We start from the raw sequence: 18,789 nt of genomic DNA, 5'->3' as shown, positions 1-18,789 counted from the left end.
GTGCTCGGTTGGAAGTAAGAATGGAGTACCTACTGTTTATATCGTCGCAGTTCAAGTCCCTGCAAATCCGGCCCATGAACACTTCCGCCTGAATGCAGCTGACTGTGGTGAGCTTTCATCGCCAGCGATGGTGCCTCACCGGAGATAGGATTATGTGGCACGTCTGCCGTCGTCTGTCGCCAAGGCCTGGTGCCTTTAGTCTAGCAAACGCGGCTTTCAACGCTTGGGCCAAGCCGTCCCCTGCTGGTACCGCCCCTCACCGCATGCACAGTTTTCCCCTTACCGGAAGACTCTGAGACCGCTGTTCTACGGGGTAAGAGCGGGCTTGGCCGATGCCGATATAGATAGCACCCTATGGAATGAGCTCGAACCGGACCGATTTCGGGAGTGCAGCCGGCGCGGGATTTCAAGCAGCGCCCAGGATACTTAAATGGCTCCATTCGTATCGGATGCTGCTCCGCGACTGAGAGCCGCGGCCTAACCAACTTTGCAGGGTCGCGGCCGGATGCTTGTACTACTTTACTTGTTCGTATACTTTTGGCTGTTGGCGCGGGGACGCAATACCTCCGAAACTGAATCCTGAAGAAAAGGAAAAATGGAGGATTCCGCTGCAAATACGAGAAAATATATGTTCAGCGAAAAAGTTTACCGAAGTATTGAATATTTTACCGATACTTGGATCGCGGCGTAGACAATCCACAAGCCGCAGATGTGGAATGAGAAAAAATATACATTACAGCAAATATCATCCCCAATCTCGGGCATCTATCTTTATTTTCTCGTATCCAATAAATGGGATCCAACATGTGCATGAGAACCGACCCCCACGCCCTCGAGCCGGTGGACCAGCCAGAACCAATATAGCAGCATCAACTGTATAACGACATCATGAGCTACCTCAAGGGCCACCCCGCGCAGGACGACCTGTTCTCCATCAAGAACTGCGAGATCTTCGACATCCTGGAGGAAATCACGCCCAGAAACTCCTTCATCTGACCGCTACAAACTTTGTTGCGCCAGTGCCTAGTGTGAATTATTCAGCCTCACTCTACCTATGCCCTAAGTTGCTGTCCCGGCCCGTCGGCGCAAAGCCCGTAGCACATCCTGTCCAGTGCACCCTTTTCTACGGCTACGAAGGCCTGATCCTGGTCCACCGGCGTGATCTGGTAGACGAACCCGTCCTCGCCAAGTCCCATGATCTTGAACTCCGTGAACACGACCTGCGCGTACTTCCTGCCCACGTGGATCCGAGTCTCCGCTTTGTTTACGAACGCCCCAAGGACGATGTAGTCCGTCCCGATCAGTGCAACGCCGTTTTGGCACAGGCACACCCTCTCGGCAGCGTAGTCCATGTCGAAGTGCTGCCGTCCGCGCCGGAGAATCACCAGCCGTCCGCTCAGGAAGTACAGCTGGTACTGCCCAACAATGTAGTCGACCCCGCTATGGATCTTCAGACCGTCGCAGAGCACGTGGCCAGCGAACCTGAGCTGCGCGCACTCCGGGCTCTGGCACGAGGCGATGGCCCCCTGGTACGCCACCTCGGACAGCCTCCCGTTCTCGATCCTGCTGAGCGCCACGGAGTCCAGTGTGTCTGCCTTTTCCAGCACGGAGCCGTCCGCGCTCAGCCGCATGAGCACTGTGCGGGAGTCGGTCTGGAGCTTGAGGAACGGGAAGTAGAACTCGAACTCGCGTGGTGCGAACTCCAGCTCGTGAACGAAGTTCTGCAGCGTCGGTGTCTCCAGGACGACCGTCTGGTCGTTGACCAACAGGAGGTAGCTGCCTTGCGCGGCCAGCTGCTTCATTTTTGCGAAAGGGCGCCGCGCTCTATAATATGCAACAGACCCCGTGGAGTGGAATCGGCGCGGCCACACCTTTTCCTGCGGCCCAGTGTAGACGCTCGCAGCCGCCCTGAAATGGAGCACCAGGTGATTCACAGGCTCAGGGCCAGGACCCCGCACGTCTGCCAGCTGCTGCGCATCCCGGCGCCAGCGGCGGGTGCTGCTTCCTCCAGCGACGGGGAGTACGAGCTCACGCTGTGAGGGGCTCCGTGGCCGAATCGTGACTCGCGTAATCTCACTCCCTTCAGTACTCGTAGTCCTCGTCCTCGAGGAACTGGGCGATGCGGTCCTCGACGCTGCGCCCATTGGAACGCATCTTGCCCATCAGGCTGCCGCTGGAGAGGTACTTGAGCTGCCTGGAGAGCTGCCGGTGAATCTTCTTGTCCTCCGCGACGGTCCCCAGGTATGCGATCTGCTGCTGCTCCATCTCCTGCTTCTGCCTCTGCTGCGGCAGCACTATATCCTCCTCCACCTCGGACAGCTCGGTCTGCCTCCTGGGTTCGTAGTCCTCGTAGAAGTCCAGGTCGGAGTAGTCGACGCCCATTTCTGGAGACCCCGAGATCATTTGTATACAGTAGCAGGCTTGAAGTCGAGTTTTCGGTTTTTGCGTCGCGAGTGAACGGCAGTATTCCGGGAATATATCCGTGGTCTGTATTTAGAACGGCCAAAGTTTTTCCACTACTCTGAGTATATAGCATCCCAGGGCCCGACCACAAGATTCTGCGGAAACCTATCTTGTGTTAGGCCGCCGAGCACCCAATGCCGCAGCGGCCGACCGGCTCCGAGGGCTGTGGCGCGGACTGAGATGCGACCCTGGTGCAAAAATCGAGCGAGGCGCCCGCAAGGCAATACAAACACTCAGATAGTCACGTCATACTCCGAGTCCGAGTCCGGCTGCCCCTGGCCCGGGGACCTGAGCAGCACTATCTTTGCCTCGGTGGAACGGCAAGTCGCCAGCGCGCTGTCGAAGCGGATGCCCCACGGCCGGATGACCGGCTTTCCCAGGCTAATCATTTTGGACCGGTCGTGTCCCCAATTCAGGATGGGAATTGTTCGGCGCAACAATACTGCTTAGGATATAATAATGTGCGCTACGAATGAACACCCAGCTCAAGGAGCTGGACGACCTGGTGCGGACCCTCCTCCCCAGGCCGACCCCCGCTGCGGACGGGCGGGCTGAGGCCCTCGATCGGACCGTGGCCGCGCGGATGCAGATCATGGACGAGCTCTTTGACAACACGGAGGACCTGGAGTGAGCGGCGTGTCTTGGCTGTACCGAGTGCGGACATACGCTCACTCGCACCTCACCACTTGGGCCTCCCCACGGGCGCCTTCCTGCCCTTTCTGGACACCAGGAACCAGCCGAGGCCCCCGACCGCACCGACTGCCAGCACGCCGCCGATGACGATCCCTGCAATCGCGCCGCCTGATAGCCCTCCCTTAGCGGCATCGTCATCACCGCCGTCATCGCCATCGCCACCCTGGCCCTAGGGGAGGCATAGCTTTCCTACCTTGTCGAAACCGTCAGTACATACAGTGCAGGATCCCCTGAATATGGCGTATCCCGCCATGCAGTCGGCGCATTCGCTTGGTTCCGCGCCGCTCCTGCTGACAGGGGCGCAGGTGCGGCAGTTCTCGGCGAATATGCTGCAGTTGCAGGGCGTTATCTGCTCCGTACCACCGCAGGGCACCTTGGTGCCGTTCACGCAGGTCTGGTTGAAGTCCTGCTTGCAGTTCTCGATGCAGGCCTGCGCGGTGCTCATCTCGGCGTAGACCTTGCACTCGGTGCACTTCGTGGCGCTGGAGCAGGCGGCGCAGGTCACGGGGCAGGGTAAGCAGGTCGTGCCGGCGCAGTAGCGGCCCTTCGGACAGGGGTTCTCGGTGCTGCAGATAGAGGGAATCGGGATGCACTGGCCGTCCACCAGCTCGGTGGAGGCGTTGCACACGAAGCAGACGTCGAGACGCTTGCAGATCGTGCAGTTGGAGGGGCAGGCCTTGCAGGTACCCCCGACCAGGAGGAAGCCGTTCCGGCAGCTGACGCACGCATCTAGGTCAGCGCAGAACGTGCAATTCTTGGAGCAGGCTGTGCATACCTGGGGCGGTGCAGCGGGGCAGAACTCGGTGCGGTCGCAGTCGGCTCCGGAGGCGCAGGGTTTTGCCATTTTCAGCTGCGGACAGACCCAGGCTATCCCGCTCGGAATATATTTGTGGTTTGCGAAACTGAGTTCCGCGTTTCGATGCTGGCAGGATATCGCCCCTGCGCCCCCAGGGACGGATCATTCCGAAACCGGCGCGCTCACTCAGCGAAGGTGAAGTCGCCCCGCTTGAGCATCAGAAAGAGGCAGTTTATCTGCTGCCGCACGTCCCCCAGCTCCTGCGTGGCCCTGGAGAGCCGCATCTGCTGCTGGGTGGCGTGCTCGGTGCGGAACTTCCGCCGGCCGTCGAACTGGATCTTCTGGCGCTGGTCGCGGTACCGCTCCTGGATCAGGTCCAGGTCCGCCGCGAGCTGCGCACCCCGGTCCTTCTCCCGCTGGATCTGGCGTACGATGTCGTTGTTCTGGTCGACCAGCCCCTGCAGGAAGCTGGCCCTCTGGCGGACTCTGGGGGCGTACTCGAGCACCTCGTTGACGGAGTACAGCTTCGTGGTCTGCGGCGCCAGCAGGCTCAGGTTGAGTTGGGAGAAGAACTGCGCGGAGCCGAAGTGCTGCTGCCCTGGGGGCTCCGTGCGGGCCTCGCGCTGCTACCTGAGCTGCAGCCGGAGGACGCTGAGCTTGATATCGAAGTGGTAGGCCTTGGCCTTCTGGGTGGCCAGCGTGAGCACCACCTGGTTGTGGAGCTGGACCATCTGGTTCTGCGTGCTCTCCATCATGGCGATGGTCATCTAAGGAGAATGGGCCGGGGCGGATTTGGCGATATATAAATGTTGTGCTGGGTTTCTGGCTTGGGACGATGCCGGAGCGGGGTGGTATCCGGAGGCGTAGCACCCTGCCCCACGAGTGAATATTATATACTTCCACCTCCGCAATTCCCGCTTCGCCCTCAGGAAATGAAGATCTACCGCGACGCCGACGGCAACGCCATCTAGTTCAGCAGCTTCCAGTTCCACGAGCTGCTCGTGATCCTCACCAAGATCTACCAGAACGTGTACTTCAACTCCCAGGCCAAGATCAACTACTCCCACCTCGCCAAGCAGCTGAACATCGCCCCGGCCACGCTCCAGGCGCTGTTCCAGAGGCTCGTGGCGCAGAAGAAGGCCAAGAAGTCCTACTTCGGCACCGCCTTTGTGCCGTCCGACTGCCCCCAGTTTTTCGAGATCACGACCGACGTGCTGCAGAAGGTCCCGATGAGCATCCCCAGCATGCGCCAGCAGCCGGCCCAGATCGACGAGCGGCTGCTGCTCTCCGCGCTGAAGTTCTTCAAGCTCGACTTCAGCCTGGTGCAGAAGCAGTTCTTCATGGACATCGGCACCGACGAGCTCATCTAGAGGTACAACCAGCTCAAGGGCGCCAACGTCGTCAGCAACGAGAACTTCGACGAGGTCTTCCAGATCGGCGACGTGAAGTTTGAGGAGCTGGTCGAGCTGAGCCAGAAGCGGCGGAAGTGAGCGATGGCGTGTGCTTATAGCCCAGCGGGCATTGGAGCTAAACAGGCATATAGAGATATCTGGCCATACGCAGCGGCAGCCGCGCTCTCCCCCAGGAGCCCGTTCCGCGGGACCTGCTTATATTCCACCCCTGCTCCAATTTCACTGGCGCTGCACCAACCGCCTTCTCCCCACCGCTTGGCCCAAGCGGAACGAGGACTCCGCATTCCCAATGGGCTAGTACTCACTACACACTTCTGGACCGCAGCCGAAACTATCGGCAGCTCCCTGCCATGCAAGCGCTCAATGGCTGCCCCATCAAGTTTACGGCATCTAGCCTAAAGTATGCCGCTGGCAATTCCGATGCCCGGGCCTGCACGCGCAACCGCGCTGGCTCGGGTGGTTAAACAGGCAGCTGGCCCCAGCATTCAGCTTCGCACCCGCTCGCCTGCAGTGACCTCATAATCGCGCAACGTTGTGCGTTCCGGGCCACGAAAAGCACCTGTTTCGCGCACCACTGAGGCCCAAATTCCCATTCTGCCAGTCGGCCGCGCACGCCCGGGACGCCAGCTGCGGCGGCGAGCGCAAGGCCATGGGAGTTGGCAGAGATGCAGCTTTTGGGCCATCGCGCGTGGCCATTTGCGGACGTCAAGTGTGCGTCAGCTCGAGCCTCCAACACGCATATTCCCGGGCGTCAGACCGGAATTTGCCGCGAAAATGCCTCACGGGTCCTTGCTGCGGACGTGCAGGATGCTGAATTCGGTCCAAAGTAACCTCGGTAAGGGCGCTCTGCTGGGGTGGGCCTGTGAAGCCTGGGGAGGGCATGCCGCTATTAGCCACCCTTGGGCTAGGGTGACTTTGCGGCATCGGCCTGGGCGGTTGCGGATGCGGATGATATGTAAGTTTTAATGTATATAAGTTAGCGTCAAATGGGTTGTTGATTTATCTGGAGGGGATAAACTCGCCAGAACGGTATTTTTAGCAGTATATAGCTGATAGGTTGAATTTATTTTTAGTGTGGGTTTGGCTTATTATAAGGTGGATATCAAGGCATTACTTTATCATTTACACTTTTAGAGTTACGTCGTTTCTCGTTTACCTAGTTAGATATCATAGGTGGCGGAGAAACACATTTCGGATTATAAAAACTAAAACCACAAATTACTATCATTAGGTATGAAAATTATATCTCGCACTTCAAAAATGTCCAAGCCCTGCACCTCCGGAACCGACTGCGACCGAACCGAGTTCTGCCCCGCTGCACCGCCCCAGGTATGCACAGCCTGCTCCAAGAATTGCACGTTCTGCACGGACCTAGAGTTTTGCGTCAGCTGCCGGAACGGCTTCCTCCTGGTCGGGGGGATCTGTCATGCCTGCCCCTCCAACTGCACGACATGCCGGACCATAGGCGTCTGCTTCGTGTGCAACGCCTCAACCCAGCTGGTGGACGGCCAGTGCATCCCGATTCCCTCTATCTGCAGCACCGAGAACCCCTGTCCGAAGGGCCTCCACTGCGCCGGCACGACCTGCGTCCGCTGCCCCGTGACCTGCGCCGCCTGCTCCAGCGCCACGAAGTGCACCGAGTGCAAGGTCTACGCCGAGATGAGCACCGCGCAGGCCTGCATCGAGAAGTGCACGCAGGGATTCAACCAGACATGCGTTAATGGCAGCAGTGTTAATTGTGGAATCACTGGACAAGTCACATAGTGTAATTGTAGTTTAATTGCACTAAATTGCAAGACTTGTGCCCCAGTTACTGGTAGCAATACAGATCCATCTGCTTGCGAGGAATGCATGGAAGGTTACTCAATTGATAGTGGGTCTTGTACTAATTGCACTGACGGTTTCGACAAGGTAGGAAAATTATGCCTTCCCTAGGGCTAGGGTGACGATGACGATATCGTCAAGGGAGGGATATCCGGCGGCGCAATTGCCGGCATCGCCGTTGGCAGTATTTTGGTTATTGGGATTGCAGTGGGCACGGTGTGCTACTTTTTGAAGCGGAAGAGTCGCTTTGCTCAAAATTAAACCTAGGCCGTAAAAGATACTACTATGGATACAGTTTTTGGCGGTTAGACGGTGATGAGAAGCCAGTGAGTTGGTTTTTGAGACGAATTCTGCTATTCAAGATAATTCTAGGCCCGCTTAACTAAAGCAGCGCTTACCGCACTTCCTACCCAACGTACAAGTTTTAATCTGCAAAATTTAAGTAAAAAATAATTAAAAATATTATTATTATATAATAGCTACACGAATTAATCGAATATACGTAAATTAGCATTAGCAACCAAATGCTCCCTACCCGAACCAGCGCGCTACCGCCTCAGCAGCACTCACTATAATCACAACTACTTATTTAATACTTTGCTAAAATTAAATTTTCCACCCCGAACCCGAAAAGTGCAGTAAGCGATTTCACTCTAGAAGGCTCTCGTCCTGCTCCCCTACAACCTGCAAAAACACTCTTTCGAGCTAAATTCCTTCGATAACCCATGGAAATTGGTCCATCCCACTTTTAATTAAAGCTAGCAGGACGTGCTGGATTTTGCTACCCTTCAGGAATTCAAAACTGTAGAATTCCAATATTGGGTTAAACTTTACAGTGAATAACAACTTCTGCTCTTTAAACATCGAATCAATCAGATTACACTCCTCAGCGTTAATCTGAAGGAGGAGTGCAAATTGAAGTTTGCTGGTTTTCCTGAGGTCGTTTACGCTGCCCTAGGCCATAATTGAGCCATCTTTCATGACAATACAGTTGCTGACTATGCTCTCCACTTCTTCCATGTCGTGCGAGGTCAAAATGATCGTTTTCTGCTGTCTGAGCAGATTGCCAACGGACTCCTAAATGATCAGCTTAGTGATCGCCCCGAGGCCGCACGAGGGCTCATCTAGCGCTATGATTTACGAATTCGCGCAGAGGGCTAGTGCGATTGATACCTTTCTTCTTTCTCCGACAGAGAGGGAAACGATCTTTCTGAAGATGATAGAGTCAATCTGCATTTCTTTGATGATTTCGTTGATGGAATGAGGATTTTTCGCAGTGGAAATGCAGAATTTGACATGGTCCAGTACTGTTAGGTTTTGGAACAAAATGTCACGCTGAGGGACGATCGTTAAGATGTCAGAAATAGTAGGCTTGCCCAAAATTTATTAGCCCTCAAACTGAGCGCTGCCCGTGCATCCCCTCACGATGCCAGTGAGGCAGTGTAGAAGAGTGGATTTTCCACTCCCGTTCGATCCTAAGAGACCAAAAACGTCACCTTTAACCACGTCGAAATCTACTGATTTGACTGCAAATACTCCCTTTTCGTACTAATGAGATAGTGAGCGAATTTGGAGATTATCCGAATGAAGGAGCGCTGACGTCTCCTCGCCTATCTGTCTTTGTTATTTCTTAGTTTTGCCGAACATAAGATTCCAGTTAACTATTACGAAAATAAGGACTATCTAAAGACCGAATAGCACGAATGAGGATAAAAACATGAGTTAATCGTATTATTATCCCCAAACTGTCAAAGACTGCTGATATACGAAACCATAAGCAGGCACAAAAAGAGATATTACGAATGAAAATTTACGGGTGTTAAGGAACATGAACTGGAATACCAGAGATAGAATAATTACAAGGAAGGCTATCATAGAAGAGGGCTTCAATCGTTTGGTTATGATGGCAATGAGGAGTCCGGACACCACACTAGTAAGCGACTACAGAATGTGAAAAGCTACGGTCAGGTACTAGTCAACTATAATGAACGGGCAAATTATATAGGCTAGGAGTAGATTTCCTGCAGTTAATGCCAGGGCCACACCTTCAAAGTAAATCAGCGTCATGATCGCCCAACGTGACTGTGAGATACCGTGAATCTAGAAAAGTACTTGTGCGTCTAGCTCGTATTCTCTTCCGACCTGAATAGCGGTAATTGCTAATGGAAATAGTCCGCTTACAATCAATTCAAGCGAGGACATCGAAGTGAGCATATCTGAAAACGTCATGCTAGAATTTTCTTACGACACAGTAGCAAAAACTGGCATCTCCGAAATATTGTATTTATAGTTAAAATTCCATGGCGAATAATCTGTCGCATTTTTGAATAAATGCTTCCTAAGGACGGCAGCCGTAAATTATACAATAGGCTATGAGCCAATATTCATCAATTAGGCGTGAGAGCGATCTGGTTAGTTTTAAGAAACTGAAGTATAGAGCTTAAATGTATCTCTAGCACCTTTTACACCTTGCTATTCAAAATAGCTTTTTAGCTTATGTGATAGAGTTATACCAGTTTCGCAGTCATATTTATAATAATTGTTATAGTTTGCAGATGCGTCATTAAAAGTATAATATTATTATGAATGACCAGTAAAGGGAAGCAGCATCGAAATATTAACATCAATTGCATTATCTGTTTCATTTACCAAATTAATTATAGCATATGGCATATTCTTTGTAAACTCTTAAAATAACTAGTTTTCATTGTAGGAAGTTTTGTTTATTTCAACATTCAAACTATGCGAAACGGAGAAGTTTCTATAATTTAATAATCCTTCTTTTACAGTTTTTACTTAATAAACTTACTAATTCAAAACGTTAATATTCTACTTAACACAGTTATAAGTATTTGCACAACTTTCTTTACATGTTTCATATTCAAAGGTTTCATTGCATTTCTTATACTAAGATCTGAAATCCTAACAGTATTTTATGCAATAATCAAGCTCGCCACACTATTATGACATAATTTCACTATGATAATATTTAAAATAAGGTAAAATACCATCATTTTATTCGTGAGTTAATGGATCATAAAGGTATTTATGGTCAAGGTATAGTTATTTATAATTTTTAAATCCGTCAATTTTTGGAATTGGGCCATGTAAATTTTGACTAATAACTTAAAATGAATATTGTGGACAATCAAAATGTTATACTTTATCACCAAAAGTTTCTTTAAAATTAGAGTTTTGATCTAAACCTAGCCATGATAAATAGTACAGGCAGCTTGTTGTATCATTTTTATATTTTTGGAAGGAGTAGTTCGGAATACGGTTGACTAAACAATTTGTCATCCATTCAGTACTATCATTTTCGTGACCTAAACATGTATCGAAACAACTGCTAGCAATTTCTTATCTTTAAATGATATTAAAATCTGGAAGTTTTACAAAAGCCTGCTTAAATAAATAGTAGAAAGTTGCAGTTAGAATTGAAAGGGTTAAGGAGGCGAAAAGTAGAACAAAGAAAACAGGAACTTTTTATAATCTAAAGTCATGCTTAAGAGACTTTGTTAAAAGCGCTAAATTTTTACCTTTGCGTGGGTTTCTAATCGGCTTTTACGATATACTTTCATTCTGAACCTAATTTTAGCGAATAAGATTTGCATAGTATTATGAAATGCTAGTTTTACTGACTTAAAAATCATCAAATTAGTTCCTCTTAAGGAAGCTGTCGACCTTATCAGTAATTTACACCAGTTATATAGATGTGGTGCTTCCATTTAAAGAAACTCTCAAAACATGTTGGTGAATAGATAGTAACTTGATTGGTATATTTAAAGCTTCTTGAAGGTCTATAACATCTTAATTTTCAATTTATGCACTTTTATACAGAGATAATTCATATGCAAAGTTCACCTATCTCAGCTTAAATTGTTCCACATTATTAACCAATGCTTTCCCACCGTTAATTATACTAACTGTTTGGGCCATTTCTTAAACTTCTGACATGTCGTGTGATGTTAGTAGCACAGAACCCTGAATTTATTATATTATTTTCCATATTGATCGCTTAAGGACAGGATCAACTCCAGCTGTAATTTCATCCAACAGCAGTAACTTTGCACCAGAAATTGCATTACAGAAAGCAAGGCGGCGGAGCATGCCTCCAGAAAGAGACTTGGCCTTTCTATTCTGAACCTTATGGTCTCCTAGTCCGCAGTCAACAACTAGCTTCTAAATATACTCTTCAGGATTTGGAACTTAGCAGCGACTCATTTAGCATCTAATCCCTAGACTGAACGTAATGTTCTCAATCACAGATAGGTTCATCCATACATTGCTAAAATCTTGTGGACAGTAGCCAATAAATGGTTTGATTTTATACGCGTTAATATCACTATTCATACTAACCCCTAGAACTTTTACTGAACCCTTTGAAAATCGCTTTTCACCTGCCAAGATACTTAAAATAGTAGACTTACCTTGACCTGCTTCACCTACCAAGGCTGAAGTTTAGTCATCTGCGAGATCCAAATTTAGATCCATGAATATGTTTTTCTTTCCAAAATACCCGGTTTAGAGATTTCTAACAGAAAACCCATCTTATTTTATATTAATATTTTTATAAAAATACGGATTCAAGAAATACCAAGGCGGGAGACCTCTATGACCCTTTTCAGACTTTATATAGCTAACTAGCTTGGAAATGATAAATAAGCAAACAAAACTTTGTACCAATGAAATTAAAACTAATTTCCAAAATATTGGAACCTAGTAGTAGCAGATAGAGTTAATAATTATATCACCATGGGGAGAATCATGGACAGAGCATCTGTGGAGTTTAGATGCGTAACCATCAAGATCAGTAAATATATACCTGAAATTGATAAGATTTTAGCTTACCTTCCATTTGTGCTCAAGAATATTGGTTTCTGTACGTTCTTAGCTGAAAAATAATCCATCTACCAAGCTGTAGATAGAAAACACAGGGGAAAGTGAAACTATAGTAAAAACACCTAACTACGAAAGTAGACTAGCATCGAATATGGTATCTAGAAATACCGAAAATGTCATTGGTAATAGTAAAAATCCAAAGCAAATAATGCAACCAAGGAGAGTAGGTGCGCTTTTCTTATTTCCTAAAAATGCACTAACTAACATCGAGAAGGATACTATTGAAAAGCTAATAGTAATTCCTATAATTAAGCAAAATTTTAAGTCAATGTTACTAAACGGTATCACCCCACAGTAGTGCCATACAATGACGGTAATAATATTGATCGGTACAATCTGCATAGAAACGTAAATTAAATTCTTCCACCAAAAAATTCCCACAGAGACCCCTAACCGGCGCAAAACAACGTGATTTTAATCCCTATTAACGTTTGCTAAAATCATACATAATATAATTTGTAAGCTATATGCGACCAATACAGCCATTCCAAAAAACATACTTTCAGGTATGTACTAACCACCTACCTAAATTGGTTCTAAGTAAGAAATTTCAAAGCTAAGGGTGGTATTCGCTAGCGTTTTTCCGATAAACTTATCAATTTGAGTTTAGAGGGTAATACCGTATGACGTCCAGAATGGGTTGTCTGTATTTTTAAGGTGTTTTGAAATCTAATCTGGATGATTTTTCACAACATCATCTAACAGGGTTGTGTTAACTACTATTGAAATTGCTAGACCTTCCTTGTCCTAAGTAACATCAATATGGAGAAATACTTCGTCTTCGTTATAAGACGTGAATTTATAAATATTTGGCAGAGAGTCGTAATACATATCGATAAATGAAGAATCGCACTAAGACGTGTTCAAGTACGCTTGCTAGTCCTGACAATAAGTTTTCCTAGCATATTCTAAATCAACGTTTTTAAAACCACCTTATAGATTCTTTGATGCAAAGGTAGACTAAGCTTATTAAAGCGAGTCAAATGCCTTCGCTTTCGCAGCATGTAGTCCGTTAGTGTCTAATAAATTTTAGATCAATTTTTCAGCTATTTCTGTACGTGGAGAATACGAGAAATAGTATAGATTCATATTCTGGGATAGAAGTAATTCAGGTTACGGCAGTTTGTCAAGCTTCATAGGCTTGATATTTGGAAGTACAGCTTCTGATTAAAAGATCTATACTATACCAAAAAGAATAAAAGGGACAAAAATGGGGAGAAAAGCTAGTGTAAGCGAGAGCAGAATGTTCTTCCTAGCCTAAAAAATAAAATAACTTGTTAGAGGTTTCATTAAGGAAGTGAAGTTTATTGTTTATTTAAACAGAGTATATATTACTGTTATGAAATACTTATTTGATAATGCTTTATATTTTTGAACAATTATATACAATTAAGTGTAGAGACTAAATGTTTAAATATATTAGTTCAGTTTTTATGATAAATAGAAAATAATAATACACTTATCAAAATGAGCTCAATGAAATTATTTCCCATTATAAATTATTAAATTATTTATCTACTTATACGAAATAAATAAGTACTGTATTTAATCTATAAATAAACAATATTATATTTTAAATATAATATTTTCTAATTAAACCAAATATAGTGTAAAGTTTAAATCTATGAATACTATACTCTAAATATGGAACCTTAAGCACACGGTGTTTTTGGCATTTGGTAACCTCAGAGTGTGCATTATACCAGATTTTTTCAGTCCTAACAGCATTACTTTCTATAAAACTACATATAATAATACACCCAATGTTTGTTTTATCATTCGTCAATAAGTAATAATATTGTATATAAATTTAAGAAGTTATATGGCTATCAAACAAAAAGCCTTATCCATTACTGCTTGCTGGTTTCTTTTTAAATAACAATTAAAATCTGATATCTTAAAAACAAATATTTACATTATCTACATCACTAGATACTTAATATAAGCTTATTATCATAGCAGCGTACGTTAATACTTTAAGGTTCCAATATTGTAAATATTATAGAAAAGTGGTTTCAGTGAAATATTATTATATTTTTGCCTAAATGAGTAACTTATAAAGTATCCCAGCGCTCCTGGTATTCAATTCTACTGGCTGTATGGCACTGTGCTGGAGTATTTGTGACGCGTAGCACGAGGTCCCGAACTCGTTAGTTCCGGCCGGGCCTGCCCTTGAAGGCAACCCAAGCTATAGAATTTGAATTCAATAGAAAGGGGAGCCTCCCACGCGGTGTTCAAGCCGGCGCCAGCAGGAGTGCGGGATAGAACTGCGGCAGAGCCCGGGACCGGGAGTCGGGACGCCGCAACGGCAAGCCCGAAGAGTGAGATACATAAATACATAATTGAGATCAGTTCGGTGTAAGTGTCCCCAGTAACGTAGGTGAGAGAAACCAAAACATCATTGCTGGAGCGGGGCGGGAAGGGGAGGGAGTGGCGCGGCGGCAGGTCACCGTGGGAGCACCGCCCTCACTGGTCCATCCCCAGCACGCTCTGGATCCGCTGCAGCTTCCGCCCCGCCTTCAGCCTGAAGTAGTTGTCCACCAGGTTGGCCATCTCGACCTGCTCCACGATCCGGTCCACGGAGTTCAGGATCCCGCTGGGCTGCGGCTTGTGGATCTTGAAGAGCCGGTCCGCCTTCGTCGACACCCGGAACGCCCTCTTCTGGTGCGGGAAGTGGTACAGGATGCGGCCGAAGAGCGTGCCCATCTCGAGGCTGCGGAGGCTCACGCCGCTACCGAACGCGAACGCCTCCTGGAACTCCGTCTCCTTCGGGTCGTTCACGGGCTCCACCGGCAGCAGGGCAATCTCCCGGAACACCTCCAGCGGCGTCTTGGGCGTCAGCCGGGGCAGAGGCAGGTCGACGAAGGACCCGCGCCGCGCCTGCCGGTGGTCGAGGAAGAGAGAGCCGTTCTTCCGGAGCCTAGCCACAGGCTCCGGTGCTGACGAGGCGGGGACTAAGGTGATCGGCGCGGGAAGCTCCTCGCTGCTGGAGTTGAGGCAGCGGGCGGCTATGTCGAACGGCTCGGGGACGTCAGGCTGGTTCACAAAGGACACGTGGGCCGTGACTCTGGGGGGAGAGCGCGCGATCGTGGACCGGTTGCGCTGGATCGAGGCGTAGTTGGTTTTCTCCAGGTTGAACATTTGTGGAAAGCTGGTATGGTATGTATAGGATACTTCTGACGGTTGTTATTTTTAGCTTCGTCCGGAAGTTCTGTGTTGAAGTGGTGGTTATTATATACTAGCACATAAGGCGCAGTACGAGAAACAGGGCGCAGGCTGGCGGCCGAAGTTCGCGCGTCCTAGCAGACCTGGAGCTGCCGCGCGTGCCCTAGCACAAAGGCCTGCCTCGTACTCCTAGGTCGCGCCGGAGCAGAAATCGCACCTTTCCCGCCCACGGGTCCTTGCCCTCACATTCCATTCCATTCCACACCACACCACTCCCTCCCCTTCCCGCCCCGCTCCAGCAATGATGTTTTGGTTTCTCTCACCTACGTTACTGGGGACACTTACACCGAACTGATCTCAATTATGTATTTATGTATCTCACTCTTCGGGCTTGCCGTTGCGGCGTCCCGACTCCCGGTCCCGGGCTCTGCCGCAGTTCTATCCCGCACTCCTGCTGGCGCCGGCTTGAACACCGCGTGGGAGGCTCCCCTTTCTATTGAATTCAAATTCTATAGCTTGGGTTGCCTTCAAGGGCAGGCCCGGCCGGAACTAACGAGTTCGGGACCTCGTGCTACGCGTCACAAATACTCCAGCACAGTGCCATACAGCCAGTAGAATTGAATACCAGGAGCGCTGGGATACTTTACAGATTATACTCGTCAATAAGTATACTTTACGGTGTCAGTGAAACCGTTTCGCTGTAAGTTACGCACAGGGCTGGGATGAACAATATTTATATTGAAAGCATTTATAGTGAGCAGTGCTCGGTTGGAAGTAAGAATGGAGTACCTACTGTTTATATCGTCGCAGTTCAAGTCCCTGCAAATCTGGCCCATGAACACTTCCGCCTGAATGCAGCTGACTGTGGTGAGCTTTCATCGCCAGCGATGGTGCCTCACCGGAGATAGGATTATGTGGCACGTCTGCCGTCGTCTGTCGCCAAGGCCTGGTGCCTTTAGCCTAGCAAACGCAACCTTCCACGCTTGGGCCAAGTCGTCCCCTGCTGGCACCGCATCTCACATGCCCACACTGTCGCCGGACGCAGCTGACCACCGCTCCTGCTGCCTTCGCAGTTACCGGGGCGCGTTCTCACGGAAGTCGTAAGCTCGGTACTCCCACTGCATCACCTCCGTTGGTTTGAAGTCCGACGAGTCGAGTCCCATTTTGTAAATAAATTAGCGCATGACCTTACTAGGTTACCAGTACTAATGCCAATTCTTTTTACAATTCTTTGTCTCTATTCTACAAGATTTTTTTATGATACCCAAATACATATATTCAAAAAAAACCGTTTTTTACAGTTTTCCAAAAACTATCTAAAATATTATTTAGAGTATTCTATGATATATTATAAATTTCAAAAAACAATCAGGAAATCCTTAAACTCCCTCCTCACAAACCCTTCGCCGTTAGCTAGTTTTTGAATTGCACAGTAACCCCGATTGCACCTAAAAATGCTAGCAGCTCAACAATCAAAATGATGCCCAAAGCTATCCCTAACGAGCCCACCCATACCGCTATTTCATGACCATAAACGGACAAGCGACGCGACATTTCAAATTCTTCTAGACGGGAAAAATACTCCGAATCGACCAAAGCACTGGTAAGCACTGGTGTTTTCCGCACCCCACTGTTGACGCTTTCCAACCGAAACTAGTGGCCAAGTACTGCCAAGCACGCCCCCAGTCGGCCCCTTTGGAGTTCTGCCAGTTCGTTCCAGTTCACATAAACGACGCATTTCGGAGCATTCTTTACGAAATTGCGCACGAAGAGCTGTGCAGATCGTCCAGAAATTTTTTGTTTCCGTAGAAAAAACGCATTTTCTGGTGAAGTAGCAGCAGGAGAGAACTAGAGGCTCTATGCAGTTTTTTCGAAGTAAAATATCTCGAATAAGACATAAGCGTCGCCGATTACAAGCGCGGGCGCAGATTGCGTTGGATATTCTATGTGGATCAGGTTTGCAAAAATCTGGCGATATTTGAGCGGCATAGTGGAGATTAAGAAATGAAAATGGGCTGGAAAGTCTGATAAGGCGTCTGGTGGTGGAGTGAGCGGTGTATGTATTGTGTTTAGATGCCTAAATGAGCTGTATTTAAGAGATTCGGGCCAAGCGTTTTCGTCTTGGGTGTTATTTATATCGGAAACGAAGTCTGGTGTGTCATGGTAGAGCGAGAGAGTGTTTTAAAATGTGCGATAGAATATATCGTTCATTTTGAAATTTTATCAAATGTGCATATTTATATATTATAATAATATAATATAAGTAAAATATATATAATTAGGATGCGAAATATAAACTGCTTATAAATTCTAATCATTTAGTTACTAAATCGTTTTCGCTTAACACATTCCTGTTTAGCTCTGGAATAGTGATAAAAGCGTCATTTAGTGTAGAATCTACTTTAATGCCACATGCAAGTCTGCTAGTTTTGGTTAATCCTGGGCTAAATAACAACAAATCCTCCTCTTAATCTGTATTTTAAGGTAGTTTCTTAAATGTCTTCTCGTCAAAGATTATATGACAAGTTCCACATCCTAAGTTTCCCTCGCATGCATCGTTTAATTTGACTCCATGTGCACGAAGCTAGTCAATAAGCTTTTCTCCTGCTTTAATTAGAATTTTAGTTACATTTTTTCCAGCCTTAACACTCACTGGTATCATTTTTACGAAAGTAAACAAATACGAATATTAGGTATATGATATAATATTAATTTTATTCTGGAAAAAGATGGAGTGGGTATCTAAAACATATTATACAAAGTTCGTATACATAATAATATGTTACTATAATATAATAATAAGCTGATAAATACCTGATTATTTAGTGAGAATAAACTTAATAAATACCAATTATGCTGATTATAATATTGTATAAAACCCTGGAATCTATATTAATAAATCATTTCATCATGCTATCGATTAATTATGTAAAATTATACAATACTATCTTTCATTTTTTATTTTTAATTATACAATGACTAATTATTAGAATAAACAATACTAACTTTAATATTAATTTATTATATAATATTTATTATCAAAACATATAACAAACAGTAACTACACTTTTTATTTTACATAAATTTTGAAATTTATATTCTTTATAATATTAGGTGTAGCAACGTTAATTTGGACAAAAGTTATCGTTAAAACAAATAATTTATACAAATTGAATATTATTATATATTATGTTCACAATAACTCACATCTAAATCAAAATTCTGTTAAACTAATATAGCTAAACTAGAAGCCTAGTGCACTAAATTTCACTCGCCTACCTTAAGCATTGCAAGCTAAATCTTAAGCTTGCAAATTTTTTCTTCTGAGTAGTCCTTTTTCGTCTTTCTTCCGTTAAGACCTTTCTTTTTCGCGAAATTATTAAAGATATGATTGAAATTCGGGATCGACTCTTCCTTAGGAGATAAACTAGGCAGCTAGAAACTCCTTTTATCTCCTTAAGCTGATTTTGCAGTGTGCACTATGTCGAGAGATTGATAGAACATTTTAGAATAGTGCGCCCAACACAATGTGAT

General features: G+C 46.6%; 15 protein-coding genes across 15 annotated transcripts; 5 read left to right on the top strand and 10 right to left on the bottom strand. All coding sequences in view use genetic code 6, as the record gives it.

The window, feature by feature from the left end:
* Positions 1-792: 792 nt before the first annotated feature.
* On the top strand, positions 793-996 carry SS50377_20483 (uncharacterized protein; the record flags this gene model as incomplete). Its single annotated transcript, XM_067904424.1, has 1 exon — positions 793-996. The coding sequence occupies one exon, from the start codon at positions 793-795 to the stop codon at positions 994-996; it is 204 nt and encodes a 67-aa protein (XP_067767906.1).
* A 47-nt stretch (positions 997-1,043) lies between these two features.
* On the bottom strand, positions 1,044-1,802 carry SS50377_20482 (uncharacterized protein; the record flags this gene model as incomplete). Its single annotated transcript, XM_067904423.1, has 1 exon — positions 1,044-1,802. One exon carries the CDS (start codon positions 1,800-1,802, stop codon positions 1,044-1,046), a length of 759 nt encoding a protein of 252 aa, XP_067767905.1.
* A 280-nt stretch (positions 1,803-2,082) lies between these two features.
* Positions 2,083-2,403, bottom strand: SS50377_20481 (uncharacterized protein; the record flags this gene model as incomplete). Its single annotated transcript, XM_067904422.1, has 1 exon — positions 2,083-2,403. One exon carries the CDS (start codon positions 2,401-2,403, stop codon positions 2,083-2,085), a length of 321 nt encoding a protein of 106 aa, XP_067767904.1.
* A 293-nt stretch (positions 2,404-2,696) lies between these two features.
* On the bottom strand, positions 2,697-2,852 carry SS50377_20480 (uncharacterized protein; the record flags this gene model as incomplete). The annotated part of the gene is made up of 1 exon (XM_067904421.1): positions 2,697-2,852. One exon carries the CDS (start codon positions 2,850-2,852, stop codon positions 2,697-2,699), a length of 156 nt encoding a protein of 51 aa, XP_067767903.1.
* An 83-nt stretch (positions 2,853-2,935) lies between these two features.
* SS50377_20479 (uncharacterized protein) lies at positions 2,936-3,094 on the top strand (the record flags this gene model as incomplete). The annotated part of the gene is made up of 1 exon (XM_067904420.1): positions 2,936-3,094. The coding sequence occupies one exon, from the start codon at positions 2,936-2,938 to the stop codon at positions 3,092-3,094; it is 159 nt and encodes a 52-aa protein (XP_067767902.1).
* A 48-nt stretch (positions 3,095-3,142) lies between these two features.
* SS50377_20478 (Cysteine-rich membrane protein 2) lies at positions 3,143-4,000 on the bottom strand (the record flags this gene model as incomplete). Its single annotated transcript, XM_067904419.1, has 1 exon — positions 3,143-4,000. The coding sequence occupies one exon, from the start codon at positions 3,998-4,000 to the stop codon at positions 3,143-3,145; it is 858 nt and encodes a 285-aa protein (XP_067767901.1).
* Positions 4,001-4,134: 134 nt separating this feature from the next.
* Positions 4,135-4,719, bottom strand: SS50377_20477 (uncharacterized protein; the record flags this gene model as incomplete). Its single annotated transcript, XM_067904418.1, has 1 exon — positions 4,135-4,719. The coding sequence occupies one exon, from the start codon at positions 4,717-4,719 to the stop codon at positions 4,135-4,137; it is 585 nt and encodes a 194-aa protein (XP_067767900.1).
* Positions 4,720-4,884: 165 nt separating this feature from the next.
* On the top strand, positions 4,885-5,442 carry SS50377_20476 (uncharacterized protein; the record flags this gene model as incomplete). Its single annotated transcript, XM_067904417.1, has 1 exon — positions 4,885-5,442. One exon carries the CDS (start codon positions 4,885-4,887, stop codon positions 5,440-5,442), a length of 558 nt encoding a protein of 185 aa, XP_067767899.1.
* Positions 5,443-5,445: 3 nt separating this feature from the next.
* On the top strand, positions 5,446-6,417 carry SS50377_20475 (uncharacterized protein; the record flags this gene model as incomplete). The annotated part of the gene is made up of 1 exon (XM_067904416.1): positions 5,446-6,417. One exon carries the CDS (start codon positions 5,446-5,448, stop codon positions 6,415-6,417), a length of 972 nt encoding a protein of 323 aa, XP_067767898.1.
* Positions 6,418-6,624: 207 nt separating this feature from the next.
* SS50377_20474 (Cysteine-rich membrane protein 2) lies at positions 6,625-7,518 on the top strand (the record flags this gene model as incomplete). Its single annotated transcript, XM_067904415.1, has 1 exon — positions 6,625-7,518. The coding sequence occupies one exon, from the start codon at positions 6,625-6,627 to the stop codon at positions 7,516-7,518; it is 894 nt and encodes a 297-aa protein (XP_067767897.1).
* Positions 7,519-7,836: 318 nt separating this feature from the next.
* On the bottom strand, positions 7,837-13,380 carry SS50377_20473 (ABC transporter family protein; the record flags this gene model as incomplete). Its single annotated transcript, XM_067904414.1, has 1 exon — positions 7,837-13,380. One exon carries the CDS (start codon positions 13,378-13,380, stop codon positions 7,837-7,839), a length of 5,544 nt encoding a protein of 1,847 aa, XP_067767896.1.
* Positions 13,381-14,556: 1,176 nt separating this feature from the next.
* On the bottom strand, positions 14,557-15,513 carry SS50377_20472 (uncharacterized protein; the record flags this gene model as incomplete). The annotated part of the gene is made up of 1 exon (XM_067904413.1): positions 14,557-15,513. One exon carries the CDS (start codon positions 15,511-15,513, stop codon positions 14,557-14,559), a length of 957 nt encoding a protein of 318 aa, XP_067767895.1.
* Positions 15,514-16,647: 1,134 nt separating this feature from the next.
* Positions 16,648-17,466, bottom strand: SS50377_20471 (uncharacterized protein; the record flags this gene model as incomplete). The annotated part of the gene is made up of 1 exon (XM_067904412.1): positions 16,648-17,466. The coding sequence occupies one exon, from the start codon at positions 17,464-17,466 to the stop codon at positions 16,648-16,650; it is 819 nt and encodes a 272-aa protein (XP_067767894.1).
* Positions 17,467-17,569: 103 nt separating this feature from the next.
* Positions 17,570-17,917, bottom strand: SS50377_20470 (2Fe-2S ferredoxin 1; the record flags this gene model as incomplete). The annotated part of the gene is made up of 1 exon (XM_067904411.1): positions 17,570-17,917. One exon carries the CDS (start codon positions 17,915-17,917, stop codon positions 17,570-17,572), a length of 348 nt encoding a protein of 115 aa, XP_067767893.1.
* A 605-nt stretch (positions 17,918-18,522) lies between these two features.
* SS50377_20469 (uncharacterized protein) lies at positions 18,523-18,759 on the bottom strand (the record flags this gene model as incomplete). The annotated part of the gene is made up of 1 exon (XM_067904410.1): positions 18,523-18,759. The coding sequence occupies one exon, from the start codon at positions 18,757-18,759 to the stop codon at positions 18,523-18,525; it is 237 nt and encodes a 78-aa protein (XP_067767892.1).
* Positions 18,760-18,789: the final 30 nt, after the last annotated feature.

This window comes from Spironucleus salmonicida, chromosome 1 (genome assembly GCF_000497125.1).
Source record: "Spironucleus salmonicida strain ATCC 50377 chromosome 1, whole genome shotgun sequence".
Taxonomy (NCBI): domain Eukaryota; phylum Fornicata; order Diplomonadida; family Hexamitidae; genus Spironucleus; species Spironucleus salmonicida.
This window is presented reverse-complemented; position numbering and strand designations above follow the sequence as displayed.